The sequence below is a fragment of the Genypterus blacodes genome, unplaced genomic scaffold, assembly GCF_046128005.1.
Source record: "Genypterus blacodes isolate CSIRO-AG114 ecotype Tasmania unplaced genomic scaffold, CSIRO-AGI_Gbla_v1 ptg000044l_1, whole genome shotgun sequence".
Lineage (NCBI taxonomy): Eukaryota > Metazoa > Chordata > Actinopteri > Ophidiiformes > Ophidiidae > Genypterus > Genypterus blacodes.
Window position 1 is genome coordinate 4513346 of NW_027466857.1, and position 17755 is coordinate 4531100.

The 17755-nt window shown below is 44.7% G+C and overlaps 1 protein-coding gene across 1 annotated transcript; it reads right to left on the bottom strand.

Annotated features, from left to right (window-relative positions):
• Positions 1–1834: 1834 nt before the first annotated feature.
• On the bottom strand, positions 1835–16182 carry elovl6 (ELOVL fatty acid elongase 6). Its single transcript, XM_076149163.1, has 4 exons — positions 15931–16182; positions 4551–4682; positions 4274–4425; positions 1835–3807 (listed from the first exon to the last, which is right to left on the bottom strand). Exons 1-4 carry the CDS (start codon positions 16011–16013, stop codon positions 3365–3367), a joined length of 810 nt encoding a protein of 269 aa, XP_076005278.1. The 5' UTR covers positions 16014–16182; the 3' UTR covers positions 1835–3364.
• Between the last annotated feature and the right edge of the window lie 1573 nt (positions 16183–17755).

The following is a 17755-nucleotide window of genomic DNA, read 5'->3' on the forward strand; positions in this document are numbered from 1 at the left end:
CACCATAACTAAAAGGGATATTATAAAATAAAAGTCACCAAGTCAATTGTATTTTATTATACCAAATAAGTTTTTACTTTGAAATAATGGAAAATGTCTTAATAACAACTTTAAAAGTCCATAATTTTTTTCATTGTGAAAGTTTAAGCAAGAAGGTTTAACTGTATTTTCTGTATTATACTTCATATAGCTTTGGTTCTGCCTGCATCTATGGTGCTTAGCTTACCTTGTTATGAGGATCAAAAATCCAGTACTGAGGGTTACGGTTATGGGGACTGTAAAGATAATAAAATTTTTCTTAACACCAACAGTGGACTTGAAGCAAAGGCAGTTTAAACATCCTGAAATAATGTTAGATCACTATCCAGGTAGATAGTACTTCCTGCTGACATCTCTCAATGTAGCAACTAGAAAGTGCTGCCAATGTATCTGAAAGATGTCATGAAAGTTTCAAGAAAGTGAATCTGTAAAAGCTGGACGAAAAACTAAAAAAAGTTTGTTCACTGTCTATAGCTTTCCATCGATGAAAATTAAAATGCCTCTTTAAAAACATTAAATTCCTGATTTATGATCAATACACAAAACCCATACATAAGTGACTATCAAAATAAATGCTTGGATACAAGCCCATTTGTTTTTTTCTGCCATATGGTGCTGGCTTTGCTTTATTGCTTCTGTCAAAGTTGAGGAGAGCTAAAGAGGGAATTAACAACGCACTCAAAGGCTTTGCCCTGATCCTCTAGGTCAGGGTTTGGTCCCTTCAGCTCCTGGACAGGACACCATCACACTAGTTTGTGAGGATTTAAAATGAGTGGGGTGGGGGTGCTGGGTGTAATGCATATGTTGGACATCGACACATGAGCCAGAATCTTTGGACCGTGAAGTAGGGAAAGTCCCCAATCTGCTGGCCTGGGTGGATTTGTCTCCTGAGGGACGGTTGCAGGGAACGCTGACTGATTGCATAAAGACTTAAATCTGCCATCCCATAAGTGACAAACCCCCCTGTCAAATGGATAGAAAACTATTTGCACAAATTAACGCATTTCTTTTTGTAAAACAGGAGCTTTATAGATGTTTGGAATACATTTTTGTTGTAGGAAAGACTCGCTTGATTTCTAGTGCGAGACTCTAACCTAAGTGCACTTCTGAATCATGTGTGATAAGTCAAGACATCAAGAGTCCACAATACCCCCAACACACTCTCTCTCTAACACACACACACACACACACACTACACACCTAACCCTTACCCACACACATTAGTTCCTTTGTTCCTCAATATTAGAATATTGGTATTCTTTTGTAACAAATTGCACAACTAATTATAGCTATGGAAGAGTAGATATTATTTATTTGTAGCCAATATTAAACACACAACATCTTTGACATACAGTATCTATAGCAACATTTTGGTCAGAGGCCATTGAAAAGTTAACAATCATGAAGAGGGACAAAACAGTCTTTGTCCACCAACCTCACTTTTACCATTATTATTGTAACATTTCTGTGAAGTCTGTAAGTCTGTGAAGGATTCCCTCAATAATTGAAAAAAAAAGAAGGGTTTTCATCAATATTTTCTTCTATTTTTATGGAAATAGTTTACTTTCTTTCATTTATGACTTCAGAACATTTGTCTCTGTTGTCTTTATTAACTTAGTTAATGCAGGTGCTGGACTCTTCACAAGCTTTTTCAAGATATCTGTAAATGTTTTCTTTAATTGTATGAAATCTGTTTTGTATTTTTGTATTACTCTTATTTTATATTAGAGCTGGAGTAGTGTCTGTTTCTCAATCAGCTGCGACTTCAGTTTTAGTGCTGTATTGCATACTTACGCCACTAGGGGGATCCACGTACAGTAGATGTGAACTCTGTAGTGGTACAGACCAGCAGAGACTGTGAATGGTTTACTGTAATGCCAATTAGCTCAATTACTCAACTCTTGTACGCCGCACGTAGCTTTCACCCGCTTCTTTTATCGTTGAAAGTCAAAACATGTTTCAGGCCTTAGTGTAAACTTGGCTGTAGTACAAACAGGGGAACCTGTCTGGTAAGAAAGAATAACCACATCACCACAGGCAGAATGTTACATTTTCACACTCTTTGTTCATACGTTAACTTTTTCAGCAACAATGATTTTTTTTCTTTGAGGGGGACATTGATACAGTGCAAATGCACAAGAGCACAAAAGACACCATTAATGATACATAGCCTACTATTTTTTTTTAAAGTCAGTACAGTAGATTTTGACAACTGTGTGTTTCATTTATTTTTTTTTCATAGCTATAACATAAATATCTGTCCTTCATGTAAGCGCTCATTACACGTGTCATACAGTTTCTCGTCACTGGTATGGACCCTTAAATACATCAAAGTGAATGGAAGTCCGACAGCGAGTCATTTCCCGTGTGTGTCTGTCTGTGTGTGTGTGTGTGTTCGCCAGCTTCTGCCAGGTCCCGGCGAGCGGTGGAGAGGCACACAGCCAGCGTCTGTTTCCCATCGTGCCATCACGTCCTGCCTCATCTCCTCCAATCAGCTTCACTCGTACGTTTCGGGTGAACAAAGCGACAATACTGGGTTGGATTTCCGCCGTATTGTAAACCACTGTTGATGTCAAACACGTCTGCTTCGTCTTGATATGCATATTATATTAAATAACCGAAGACCTGAGAAATATCGCAATTTTTGCAATGTAAGACAGAAGATACACCCCGTCAGCTCACGCAAACCAACACTCGGCCGCTCCACACACTGCAGAGTGTCTTGAACATTTTCTTTGAACAGAGCGAAAAACAAAACAATGATGATGATAGACACACAGAAACATACTCCGATGGATCAATCCCACCATCTTCATATGAACTAATTCAATTCTTCTTCTTCCTTTTTTTTTTTGTTATATCACGTAAACATATGCACATGGCAGAGGTGTTTCTCTAATGTGGTGGTTCTTTTTCTTGGGTTTACCTTTTTTTTTTAAAAAACTGTATTCACGGTGAATCCAAATAGGGTTATTTAAACATCGGGTGACGACTTCCTCTGCTGCTTTCTTTCCTCCGCGCCCCCTTTCGGTGGAGATGTCGGCTTCCTCGAGGCGTTTTTTTTCTGCACATTAGTCGTAATGCTCACGCACAAGCACCAGTCATTGTCTAAACCCCTGCCCCACCCCCAGCCTAACCTAACTTCTCTGCCCTCCCGAGATCTCAATCAACCCCCCCACCACCACCACCACCGCCGCCACCTCCCCCTCCCCCTCGCTCTTCCATTAATTTACAGATTCTCTCGAGTCACTGGTCCCTGCTCTTCATCTCCAGCTCCCTTGTAAAATCTTCACCTCCCTTTCTTCCGATACCTATGGCTTGTTCGTTACTCGCTCTTCTTGCTGACGGCCTTGGCCTGTGCTTTTTGCTTGCTGAAGTAGGCCTCGATGAAGAACTGGATGAACAGCACAAAGTAGCTGAGGTACATGAGGGAGGACCACACAATGTTCTGCATGTGGGATGGACACTCTTGGCCCTGCTGCATCCAGGAGTACACCAGGTAGTTCACCACGCAGCCCATCAGCATCTGGGTGATCTGGGTCAGCGTGATGAACATGGCGAATTTGCGCGACACCTTGAAGCCGGCCGCCCGCAACGCATAGTAAGAGTACATGACGGCGTGCACCAAGTAGTTCATGGTCATGAACCATCCGCCGCCGGCCACCATGTCTTTGTAGGAGTACCAAGAGTAGAGCAGCACGGTGATGTGGTGGTACCAGTGGAGGAAGATGAGCTTCTGTTTCCGCAGCACGATGAAGAGGGTGTCGCCTGTGGTTTCGGACGGGAGGAGAAGTTTGGAGGGAAGACACAAAGGGGAAGGAGGGGAAACAGGAAAAAAATGCATTGAACAGGCATGACTGGCACTGATTGAAGTTGATCCATTGCCCTCAAATATGCAGCAATAGCATCAGAATGAACAACGTAGTAACAGAAAGAAGCTCTTGGCACACACGGGCCGGGCTGAAATGTCTGGAACAACTTTACTTGCTGGCCAAAAAGTCAACAGAAGCAAATGACGATAAGAGGCTAGATCAATTTAAGACACTCTTCACCTATCTATCAGCGATTATCATGAGAATGTTGACAAGTGTTCTCCACTAAAGCGATAGAATAGAAACTTCAAATGCAGACGGCCGGTTTAACCTTCAGTTTACTTTACACATATTCTTTGACAGACATGCATTTACACAAAGTATGAAGTTATAATTAGAGGTAATAAGTGGTCTGGACTTACCCAGCTCTGGTGCTTTACTGAGGACGAAGGCGTACGCCCAGAACTTGCTGACGGGCCCATTGTAGAAGCTTTGGTCACACACCGACTGTTTGAGTCCTTTCGTCATCAGGATGTACATCATGTAACTTCCAGTACGGATGGCACCGAATATACTAAACAGAGAAGATACCGTCAATGGGTTAATGTTGTTGCTTCTCCCTAGAGATCTGCTATATAAATATCATTAAGTGCTGTGAATCCATATTTGATCCCGTTTGACGGTTGGCCGGTTTCTCACCTGAATACAGCGAGTGTGAGCGACCAAAGCACCAGCGGTTTCCTCAGCTCAAACTTCTCCCTCTGCTTCATGACGTGACGCCCGCCCAGGATGCAGGCGGCGTACAGCGCGGCGAAGAGAAAGGACTTCTTCCTGTAATCGCACAAAGAGAGAAGAAAATGGACGTCAGACCTCTTTTTCTGACTGACTACCTACTTACTACCTACACAGGACAATTCACCAATCATAAATGGTCCTTTTAGAAGCTTTCAAGGACAAATGGGGTTTTTCTTACAGGCAGATGTAATTTCCTCATCCATTACTGGCCAATTGTGACAGCGGTGTAATTTCCGTCTATTTAGAATGTCGATAGCGGCTATGTCAGACTCTCAGGGGCCGTTTGTTTAGACCAGAAACCTCTGCTTCTGCCATTAATTAGGGAGCTAAATAGATACAAACCAGCTTCTACTGCTCCACATCATAAAGTACAATGTCCTGGTTAGAAAGCGCGACCTGCTGATTTCAAAAGGAAAGCGTTACGCAATTTAATGAGCTCAGCTTTGAGTTTATATAGTCTGCGTCATCCGTTTGCGGGAACTTGTCAGAGATCAGTGCTGCGTCACATGAAATGGAGGACTTGTGCTGAAACATCATCTGGCTGAGTTCAATGTAAAGAGAAGCATTTCCCCAGCGTGCAGCACAACGTGATGACAACGTGCAGGTGGTCCGAGGTTGACGGGCTGGATTCTGAGTCAGACCAAAAAACGAGCAGCCGTGTCCAAAAATCTGTTTGGTATATTGGACAGAGAGAGCTGAGTAATGAATGAATGCCGCAATGGCAAGAAAAAAGGAGCAGGAGCCAATGAGCAATGCGTGAAACCTGCAGTGGTGAGGACAGTAAACAAGAAGCAGGAGTGAGGCATTCTGGGAGCGTCTGGGCTTGACGACCGGTATGTTCCAGTTCAGTGATGTTCCACTGTGCTGCCGTTTGGAGTTTAGTCAAAAAGAACAACATGGTGTTTGTTTTGCGTCAGTTAAGGTGAATTTAAAAATACATTTCTTAGTGAGATGGAGGGAATCCAAACCAATTCCAGGACTGCAATGGAACGCCATCAGTACTTTCAATTCACTGGTATTTCCTCCCTCATACCAGTGGCACCAATGTGGAATGGGAAGGGACGCAGTGGGCTTGCTTGCAATGTTTGTTGTAATAGCAGACATGGCGATGAAAACTTGATGAACTGCGACAACAGTATCAATTGTTTAGAATAATGGACTCCATTGTGTGTCGGGAGTGCGAGTATTAATGATGCCACCTCCCTGCGCTTGCACAATGCCTGCGAAAATGATTGAGGCCACCTCCGCCGAACAAAGGACAAAGCATTCTAGTCAAAGTCAAAAGGAGCTGCTTTCATGGAACGACAACAGGGGTTGCGAGACCGCAGAATGACATCACTGTTTTTCCTCGACTCAACGCGGAGGAGGGGAGAGCGGATCAACATACGACAAGACAGTGGCCTACTTCACCGGGGCGGGAGGGACAGAGAGGGCACAGCGGTGAAAGCGTTTCTCCTCCTTGCACTGTCTTCCGAGCAGAGAAAGGGTCAGAGGTCGCGCTGGCTGATAAATGGCGTGAGCGATGACTTTGCAGCACGCAGAACGCCCGCGATATCTCTTCCGAGCCCCTGCGCGGAAATGAACCGCCGCTATTAGAAACTGTCACCGGTAATTACTGCAATGTGCGACTCTCAGGTCACTGTTCTAGTCGGCCATTAATAATCCTTACACACGAGAATAACAACTTTAGAATACATAAACTGCCACCACCAGCTGTCAAATACTCTATTTCTGGCTTCGTCTAATCCAATTCCTTATATCAAACATATTCCTTATTTCTTATCTTTTGATCCGTGTTTTCTAAGCCAATATTAAGCTTGGCAGATACAGATGATGGCTCAGGCTGCTCGAAAGAATTATGTCAAAGGGTAAAGAAAGCCAAGGGCCCGGTTGAGGCTGTCAGGGGGGGTTGAAGCGGTATGTGGGCGGGTGGGGTGGGGTGAGGGGGAGTGGCCCTGTTGTCTTTGCGAGGCGCTCCAAAGTGGCAGCTGCAGCCGAGCTACATCCTCTGTCACAGGAATGTATTTGAGATATCGGTGCGAATTCACATCGTCCCTCCATGCTGCCCGCGGCCTCCGCAAGTGAACCCACGCTCCGTCTTCAGCGTGCCGGTTTCACTTCACCCCACGCTCGGCTCAACAAACAATCACATGACCAACTGATAGCGAATGTAAGCGTAAGAAGCCAATTAATCGTTTTGCTAATAACATTACCACCGATGCAATACTTCTGTCCCTGACTTCTGTCTTGCAGGATCACACTGTGTATCACTGCGTTCCAGGGGTGTGGCTGGAGGAAGGAATCTGCTTCTTGAGAGGGGGCCGAGGCAGCACAAATAAAAACGACCGCTAAATCAGAGCTGTTTGGGGAGAGATCAGCAGGAAGCAATAACAGATTCAGCAGAGACTCTTTTTTTTTTTCCTTCCTCTCTCCTCACTGCGGGTTCTGGAACTCAGCTGCTTCCCTCCAGCTGAGATTCCATCAAAGTACCGACGAGCAGCAGCGGTGTCTTCATTTCCTCGCGCACTTACACGAGGTTAGTGAGATAAATCTGACAAAACCCGGAAGGCCCTGCACATATATTTGTTTCTGTGTCCGTGTCAATTCTGGCCTTCATATTTGATTCTTATCGCTGGGCGGCGGCTCAGGAGGTTTACCGACTACAGGCTGCTTTCTGATAAAGTCGACAGTTGCCCGGGAAGTTGGCGCTTAATATTTCTGTATGCATGACTGCAGCGGCTGAATGGGCTGACTGTGGCAACACACACACACACACAGGTGGTGCAATAACTTAAACAAATATCAAAATCACACTGTAGCAGTTGCGACACATTACAGGTGTATGCGAGCGTGTGTGTGTGTGTGTGTGTGTGTGTGTGTGTGTGTGTGTGTGTGTGTGTGTGTGTGTGTGGCTTTGAAACTGAGACTCAGAATATGAAATCACGTTAAACAGAGATATCCATAAATGTAATACTATCTGGTAAAAAAGCTCAAAATCAAACAAACCAAACACGAGATGATTAAATGAAATTATTAGATTAAAAAGTGAACTCCAGCCTGCCGAACCTCCATCATCTTTACCCCTCATTACACAGCCACAGAAATGATCCTTGCTCTTTCAAACTATACCCTAAATACATTTAACAAGACAGAGCAGCACATGGTAATAACATACATGAACAAATCCAATAACATGGGTGCTCCTCTCCTCTCCTCTCCTCCCCCCCTCACACTGTGGCATAAAGGATCAGCATTAGCTTGTCCAGGGAGATTTGAACCTGTTACGTAATCCTGATTTCGCAGTCCTGGGATGAGTGTGTGAGCTTGTGCCGGCGCTCGCTTACTCTATATAGGTGTCAGCAACAAGCTCACCTATGTGCAGTGTCACATGTGAACATCATCATGGAACTGCGTGGATGAGAGTTGCGTGCGTGCGTGCGTGCGTGCGTGCGTGCGTGCGTGCGTGCGTGGCCGCGTTTCGCTCTGGTTTTTCCCCCCCGGGTGTGCGGCGGCTCTGTTCCCTGACACTGCCAGCCTCTGCTTTTAGACGGTGGAAAGACAATCAGAGTCACCGTGCCAAACCTTAAGATTGAGAAGTGCGGCCAAGATGTAAATAACACCAAGCTGTCACTGAATAAGGAGTCATTCAAGGTGCATCCACATCCAATCCAGTCCACACAATGCTCCACGCCAACCACAGACAGACTGATTGATTGGTCCACACGCAGAGACACGCCGTATATAACAATGCCTTTTTGCAGTGGTGACTATTTCAGCCTATTATGTGCTTAGTGCATCTTATTTTAAGCAGCGAGAAACATCTTATAAGAAGCTTACACCACATAGCACGCAGAGCATTTCACCAAAGTGATGCATCTTGATCACGTTGTGGTCGACCCGTCTAGTTGTTTAGTGACTAACTGACACACACACTCCATAAACAACGAGCTGCCATATTTGTTTGTCTGCGTCTGTGCTTTCCCAGACATCCTCATTAAAGCTGAAAGTGAAACCAGAGAGCGGCGGCTGTTGTGGCAGGCGGACTTTAATTTCCGAGCGTCCAGCCCCAGCGTCTTCATCCCTGACCTCGCCGGGGCCCTGAAAGGCAGAGCGGCCCCCCGGCAAACGACAAAACCCTGAGGTGGACTCTGGGTTAACGCTGTCAGGATCAATCAGCATCACGCACGTCCCGCTCTGGCAAAGCGTCGCTGCCTCGGCTCGACCGTGAAGCCGTAGCCAGGGACATTTCTGGGAAAAGGAAATGTAGGAATGGAAAATGAGCCTACGGTTGCTGTTTATTGTAAGTCAATTAAAAGTGGAACGTGGATCGATTCGGGGGAAAACCCCAGCTTTAAAAGAGACGCAAACAACTTCACTGAAACAATATCCCCATGGCAAATTCAAGATGAGCGTCCCTGTGGGTCTCATCCGTCCAACAGAAACAAAAAGCCGCTGCCGTCACTTTGAATACGTAACACGAGCCTCAGAGAGGAGAGTCTTATCGTCTCAACTAATCACCTCCCGGGGGATACCTTACATTCTAGACTAATGAATGAGCTTCTGAATCACCAAAATAATGTTTGGCACCGGTGTGTCATTACAAGCAAAGCGGTACAACCTTGCATAAGACGATTAACAATGTCCCTCTGTATGTCCAATAACATTTTCAGTCTCACAGCTGCAATGTGGAGCTCTGCTTCGGTTTGTTATCAGGCCCGGGGGGGGGGGAGGGAGGGAGCCACCGGTGAGCTATCAGGAGTACAAACACCCATCGGGATGCTGCTGGATGCTCTCCCCTCTGCCCTACCGACGCGGGGAAAAACACAGAATCCAGGCAACCGGCATGAAAAGGAGGGATAATGACGTCTGTGGGAAGTACAGATGAGTCAGCGGCTCGGAGATCGCGTTGTGTTATTACACAGGCGATGATCCTCGCTGCAAAACACCGCGCTCATAAAACGGCCAATTTGAACCGCGGCCAATTTTCCAACAACATACTGTCGCGATCGATACCGCGGCTGTAAAATTTGCTGTCCCCATTAACACACACAGAGAGAGAGAGAGAGAGAGAGAGAGAGAGAGAGAGAGAGAGGGAGAGAGACAGAGAGAGAGAGAGAGAGAGAGCTACAAAGACAAATCATCACAACTGCAACAGCTAACAAGACATGTACTCATTTATTGTATTGTGTTGATTTTGGACCGGCAATAATCGACAGCCTGACTTCTGCTCCTTGCGAGGTTTCGTCGGTCACAAGTCTGTTCTCACCTCTGCAGTATTTTAAGAAAGTGTGAACTGCAGATGGTGCTCAGGGCCGAGATCCCGGCACTGACAAATCAGCACAATGGAGTAACAGAAGTCAGAATATTCGGCTATCTGTCGTTAACAGTTCTGCCTCTGGGTTTTGCGGTCTTGAACAACCCCTGAGTGAAGCACAAGCGTTAATAAAGAGAGGAGCGCCTTTAATAAAAGAGCCAGCACTAAAAACCTCTCCTGCTCCAGAGAGGAAGGATAATCTTCAGAGAGACCAACGGCCTCAGTCAGGCAGAAACACTGATAAAATGAGCTTCACTGTCCAAATATTATCTTTGTAAATAGACGGGCCACATTTCCTGAGAAGGACAGAGTGGCTCTGTTGACGACCCTAGTCTGCATGGTGAGGTCAACAAAAAGGTTTCTCTCCTTCAAACATGGATAAAGACTCAGAGTTATCGTCGGTTGAAGAGATACAGATTACAGCAGACGTCAGAAGTTGTTGATTCTTACCGGCAAAGTTCATCAGTGGGTCGACGGAGGCTGGAACGTTCAGATTGAAAACGACGCACATGAACAAACAGAGCCTGAGATTATGGAAATAACCCATCATCTTAAAAAATGGGTGTACGCCTGATTCACTTTTCCTCGCCTGATGTACTTCCTTCCCGATCTGACGAAGCAACAAATCAAATCACAAGTGTGTTTACATGCACTTCAATTATCCAGAGTCTAAAGCGATGAACGCAACTGAAAGCCAGAGAAATGTCAGGATGCTAACTCGGGCCAGCAGAGGCAGATTACGTGTTGTGGGTAAACTGATTCATTCTGGCATGTAAACATACACCTCCTCCACACGCATGGCCTCGATGGGAGGACTCGCCTTGCTTAACGCCGCATCTCCTTTAATTGCAGTCATGATAAATCAAGCTGAGTAATGACTAATCATCAACAGAGCGCGTTTGCTTCGTCAATTACGTGTTGGTCGCTGCATTCCATCGTGGGAAATCCCAGCTGTGTGTTCCAACTGACTTATGTTATTACGTTATTACTCACTGGCTAGTATTGGGTGTGTGTGTGTGTGTGTGTGTCTGTGTCTGTCTGTGTGTGTGACCAGGCATACAGGGGGAGAGGTCCTGTGACACTGGCATTTCTGTCCCCTCAACTGTTATCAGTGCAGAGGACATTTAAGAGGCCCGTGTCTCTGCTGTTTAGCCACGACGATGCTGTGCTGTGCCTCTTCAGTCGCCACTGCCTGCGCTCTCTACTTCACTCGATCACTACACAGAGGTATCCTGCTGTAGGAAGGGTCTGAGCAAAGAGGCTGATGTTGTCTCGCACTGTAACAGAACACAAGCGCATCCCCAAATTCCCCCCGCCCCCTCCCCCGCTGATCCTAGTCTTCCTTCTCCACCTAATGGTTCTCGGAGGTCTGCTACACAATCGGCACTCGGCTGCCAGTTTCCCCTTTCTCAGAGAGAGCCACTGTTAGATCTGTGTGCCAGCCTCCATTCACCTCTGCAACACAGAGAACACGTACACAGTTTACACCAGGAACAAACTCTAAAGTGGGCAAGATGAACAGAAACCGTCAAGGCTTTTACTTTGTAGAAGTGTAGTTCGTCTCTGAAATGGCTGCATGGCAAAAAAAAGCCACAGGAAGTAAAAGAAGTAAATGAATCAAATCTAACCCTAATGTGGAAATACTAAAAATACAAGGCCGGTGCAGTGATTACATTTTTACAGATTAAAGAATTTGACAATGGCCTAAAATCTTCATTTAACTGAGCCCTGCAGTGCCAACCTCTGTGAGCTGTTAATGAGTGCGAGGCCGGGCCAAGGCACTGGATTTGGGTGTGTGTGTGTGTGTGTGTGTGTGTGTGTGTGTGTGTGTGTGTGTGTGTGTGTGTGTGTGTGTGTGTGTGTGTGTGTGTGTGTGTGTGTGTGTGTGTGTGTGTGTGTGTGTGTGTGTGTGTGTGTGTGGGCCTTGGCTGTGAGCTGTAACATTTCTGTGGCCGTGGTATTTGTGCATGAGGCTTTTTTTTAATGTATCCTAAAGGCCGTTTGTGAATGTGCGACACAAACACGTCTCATGTTTCTCTATTTTCTTTCACAGACGTCATACGTTTACATTTCTGCACGCTCTTGACGCTCTAGGTGTTACAGGGCATCAGTATTTTTGTCACCATTACATCAGTAGCTGTGAATTAAGGGTTTAATGACAGTGACTTGAATAGTTTACTTCTTCTTCTTAGTTCTTCTTCTACTTCTTCTTAGTTACTTCTCAAAGTTATTTTTTGATCGAATAATAGGGACCTGAAATGTTCATAGCCTGGGGTCTGAAAGTAGATTTTAAACAAAATTGTTCATATTTTATGGGATATTGGTTTAGATATTATAATCAATTCTTACCTTTTTGGATCTGACCTGGTTTCTTGACAGACACTTCCTTTATTACCCAGGATTCCTCCGCTAGTCGCCCTCAAACTTTACATTTTTAATCCAAAAACGAAAATGTGGCCACTGGCAGCACAATGATTTACCTGTATGCTTATCAGATACGGGATGTGTTCCAAGAAAAAAACTGACACTAACGAGACAGACGGCGCGGCGCGAGGTCACAGCCAATCGCTGATGTCCCAGCGTCTGTTTCCCCGTCAGGTGTGACAGCAAACACCAACTGTGACAGCGATTTGGGTGCCGTTAGAGGTGCAGCACCGCCACTCAGACTCACAGTGATGCTGCAGACCTGGATTCTTTGTGCGCCGCCAATTAATTTCACCGGATCGGAGGGAAATATATATTAAATACCGACTTTCACTGCCAAATATTTTGACATTAAGGGTCCAACTGAAATCTGTATCAACATCACAACAAACTCCTATTTTGTGGTTTGAACGTCAGACTATATATGTCAAACACAAGCTGACATTGAACTTACTTCTGTGCTTCTCTAAATCTGAAAATTCATAGAAAATAAAAGTTAACAGCAGGGAGTGTCAGTTTTCTGTGTCTGTGTCCCTCAGCTTGACATAGTTTGCACAATACCTGGTTTTGTCATTTATTTTCTCGCTTAAAACTGACGTACTGCCGACGCACGGCAGACAGTGTAAACAATCTGACGTGTAAAATATAAGCTTTAGAGACTCGCTGAACAAAACCTGTATAAAGCTTAAAGAGATTATGCTGTACAATGCACCAAAACAATCAAACTAATGTTCTGCTTTGCAAAGCTAAATGTTTATCTCTGTCGCCATGAGGGGATTACATATCTGGGGTCAGGTGTGTAGAAGGTTAGATGTGCATTTTCAACCACTGCGTATTGATCAATGGTCAAAAAAAGTAAGAAACTAAATCTGTGGTGGCGTGTGCGGGCGTCCTGGCTCGTTCGCTCGTCCCGCACGCGTTCTGTGTCTCAGGCCACGAGTCGCTGCTCATCATCTACATGCTGCTAACTCCCCAGCAAAGAGCGCTGGGGGGGGGCGGGGGGACACTGCATGCATGCAACAGCTGCATGCCAATGGCTCTGCCTCTTATTAACGTCCCGTGTCTAATAAATGATGTTGCGGCCCTCTGCGATGAGCCGCGTCGCATAAATGACTCATCTCAATAACAATAAAGATGTGATACATTGTTCAGCCCAAGTGGAGACCCAGCTGGCATGGGAAATGATTATTAATAAGATTGTATTATGTATGTATCTCTGTAAGTATTGGATATGATTAAGTTGCAGCTCACTAATCAAGGGCTTATGAACTAAAAATGTTAACATAAATACTTTAATATGCACGTTTTCACTACTGTCTCCAGTTCCCAGGGGGAAGAACTGCAGTGCTTTTACAACATCTTACTGTGAAAAGTGATGTCATTTTGATTCAAATACCATGTGACTTTGTACATGACTACGCCCCCCCCCACCCCAACACTAACTGTAGCCTTTGTACCAGAAATGTGGTTTTGTTGCTTTGACTTGCTTACATGATGTTACGCACATTTCCTTTAATCAAAAGCAGCAGATTTTCAACACAACACTTCATTTGGCTGCCAAGATGCATTTTCCCTGCTGCCTGAACTCATCTGTTTTGTTCCACATTAATGTTTAAAACAAGTCTCAAAGCACTCTTTGAGTAAAGCACTTTAATATTGTGTGGGGTAGCACAACATATATAACCTGTAGTTTCATTCCATACTTTCTGCTGAACATCAAACAAAGGATTTTTTTTCCTATTTTTGCATTCAAAGCACCATGGAGCTATTTCTGTGTCCCAATCATGAAAATATGTTAAACTAATTCAGTTGCTCCTTGTACGCGACGACTGCAATAAACAAACTCTCAGATCCCATTTGCTGCGGTCGCTGCCTCCGTCAGCCATGTGCACTCGCCCAGTCTGACATTCTCCACTACAGGAGCAGCAGCCTGGAGTCACCACAGAGGAGCTGCGATGTGATTGGCTGACGCTCTGTCAGCAGACATCAGAAGATGACCGTCATTGGCTGGTTGTCAGTACCAGCGTATGGACAGCTCCTGCACACTGCTTCCATGCTGCCTCAACTACAAAGTCTCTCTCTCTCCCCCGTGCACAGACAAGAACTCTACTCAACGAATAGCAATTAAGAAAATGTTATTTCATCTTAAGTTTCAAAACCAAAGCAGTTGGACTTGGATTGTTCACTCTTTTCTAACAGCAGATGAGGCAGAAACCAATCTGATTGCTTCAGGAAGCCTTCCCTCCTTTACAAGTCAAATTATATTCTGTTTAAACAAATTTCTTGCTCAACCTGGCATGGACCTGGACAAATATGACCCCTGCTGAGGATATCCATCCAATTTGGCAACGGGAGCTTTGGAGTTGAACTTGACCTTGATGTCAAAAGCATAGTTGCACAAAATCAGTGAAATATGTTTGTTTAACCCCAGTAGCTAAACTGATGAAACGGTCTAGACTAAAAGGAGCTTTAATACAGGTTTTACTTTTAGTCATCATAATTAGTGCAAGATATGGTATTTGTATGAAAACAGTGTTTTGGTGTAATTCTAATGAGTTCCATACACCATCCTGGCTCATAACATACACAATATCCTCACAGATTACTCAAAGGGGCATTTAAAACTATTTAATATCTCCTAAAACTCCCTAATTCTCTATGTTTTTGAAGTTATATGTCTAGTTTGGTTACATTTTAAAGGCTAGAAGCGTGAAATGTCTGATGGGGATATCGTTTCATCCCCAGCCTACATCCAGGTTTGGTTCAATACCCATTATGCCATTATGTGAGTGGATGAGGCATCTGCAGCCATAGATGACCTTTACAGAATGGTTAGAATCTCCCGTAGAAGAATAAATCACAGGGAATCGAGGACAAGAACTGCATAATGGACCAGCTGTGAGCAATGTTGTGCTCAATGAGTGCAGACAGGCTTTGGCACAGCTTGAGGCCTGGCTGAATTTGCTCATTTTTTGACACACAACCACGGGCTAGTGGTACAGAGGTTACTGTAACGTGATTTAATCCGAAAGAACGAGGCTTGTGCACGGAGACTGCCTCCAGTTCACGTTAGCAGCATGAAACCGCTCACTGGTGTGCCGGGACAAATGAGTGTCCGTGTTAACTGGTGACTTTAGCCTGAATAAGACGCTGGTTGGTTGTAGTGACGGCAGATGTTAAGGATAGGTAAGAGTATTTTTATTGTACTCTCAAATAATTAACGCAGTATTTTAGGCAGTTTTATAAAATAAACAATAAGGCCCACCCGGGGAAATTATATAATCTCTTCTCGCAACATTTCTATTTAACGTTTTAATTTTGATACAAACCTATGGGTGTCATTAAATACCTCACTTGGTAACTACTGACCGCCAGAAAGGTTTACAGCAGCCTAATGTCCACTTATGAATGTTAAATAAAACATTTAATTTTACACATCTGCCCTGGCGACGAGAAACCACTCCGTCCATTCAGGCTTAAGTCACCAGTTAACACGGACACTCGTTGTCCCGGCACACCGTGATGTTGAATGAAAAACGACCTTACCAGTTCTCCTGCATCCATCGGATGGCTTCGTCCTCGTTGAACTGTCTCTCGAATTCATACTCTTGCAGCGCCAGCACCGACATGCTCGCTGTGCTGTGTATCTGCTCACGCTGAGGATAAAAAGATGGAGGCGTTTCGCGGCGTTTGTCGTTAGTCTCGTTTCCTCTCGCAGCCCGTGTTGCGCATCGCTTATGCTCTGATCAGGACTTCGCAGTTGTGCGCCAGTAAGCGCCGCGCTCTGCAACTTCCTCCTCTGCCGGCTCACCCAGACTACGCCCTCTGCCTCAGCACAGTGAGATCAGGGTCCTAGCGCCGTTCTTTTATACCCTCTCCCCATATCCAGGGGCGCACACAATTTGTTTTTTCTGGAAGTTGCACAGTGGAATTTGTTGTGTTGTGAGTGATGGATGGGGGGGTCTGCTGCCCCCCCTTGCAGAGAGAGCGTGCTTACTCTCTCTCTCTCTCTCTCTCTCTCTCTCTCTCTCTCTCTCTCTCTCTCTCTCTCTCTCTCTCACACACACACACACACACACACACACACACACACACATGTTTGTATGTAAGTATTGAGTGTTCACCCAACAGCATTGTGATGCTTAGAATATTACATGAAGTTAGACTGTCTGTATGGCTGCAGGGAGGTTTGGGACGTGTTTCATGCACTCTGTGCTCTGTGCTGTGAAATATAACTGCAAACTCAATTAATTGTATTCAACTCAAACACAGGGGAGTTGGACATTCACTCACTCACTCACTCACTCACTCACACATACTTTCTTTCTTTTCTCTCTAACGGCTTCCTCTTAGTTTGGAAATGTGCCCAAGAGCTAGCCCGTTCTGTTAAACTTGTTGGATGACATACTTGTCTAATTGGCATGTGTTGCGCCACTTGTGCAGCAACACATTTAAATAACAATGTACGGTATGTTTTGCAGTATTCCCACGGAACCAGCATTACCTCAAAGACCTCACCTTTGAACTTTTTGCTGTGCACAACTGATATCCTTCTATATAATCTCAGTATTTTGGGTCAAAGATTATTTTGCATGTCTTTCTTTATTCTGTGTCTTCTTAATACTTTCTGCTAAGCAAACCTCATACTGTCTTACAGGCAGTACAGGCAAAAACTCAATTCCTTTTGACAAAGATTCAAGGCATCATGAACAAACTCCATCAAATCAGTCTGATAAAGATAAGCTCAAATATCCATTTCTGCAGTTTGTTCTTTCAGGGTTATGAAAGGCTGAACAGTCTCTTATCAAACAGCAGGTAAGAGCGATTTCTTCATCCGACAAAAAGGTAAACAGGTGGAGAGTGTTCATCTGGCATGGACTGAATGAACTTTAACATAGGTGCTGAGAACAAACCCCACACACACATGCACAAGCACACACACACACACACACACACACACACACACACACACACACACACACACACACACACACACAGGAGCGCAAACAGCCCAGAAATGGCTTCTCCTCCGAACTGTGTTACCTTTCACTGGTGGGGTTAGTTCATTGCAGCATGCCTTGGACTTTCATCACATTATTAACCATGAGCTCATCCACAAAGGTTTCATTGAATATCACCTGATTCAAACACGTCAAAAGTGTTGCATCACAGGGAACAGGGTGAAACATTTCTCGATTGTGACATTCTCTTCAAATAAATCACCCCTGGACCTGTCATCATAGGTATGTCTCAGTGTACAAAAGGTGGATCTTTGTCAAGGCTTTCATAAGAAGCATTTTCTTTGTCGTTAGTTTCACAGTCTCTTGTGCGTAATTCTGAGATCGGCCTGAAGGGCGCATGATGAACTTTC

Excerpts from the sequence above, each read along its gene's own strand:
- elovl6 (XM_076149163.1), bottom strand. The coding sequence starts at position 16,013 with ATGTCGGTGCTGGCGCTGCAAGAGTATGAATTCGAGAGACAGTTCAAC. Across the intron at positions 4,683-15,930 it reads CGATGGATGCAGGAGAACTG|GAAGAAGTCCTTTCTCTTCG; the intron begins GTAAGGTCGTTT and ends GTGCGATTACAG. Across the intron at positions 3,808-4,273 it reads CAGTAAAGCACCAGAGCTGG|GCGACACCCTCTTCATCGTG; the intron begins GTAAGTCCAGAC and ends CCGAAACCACAG.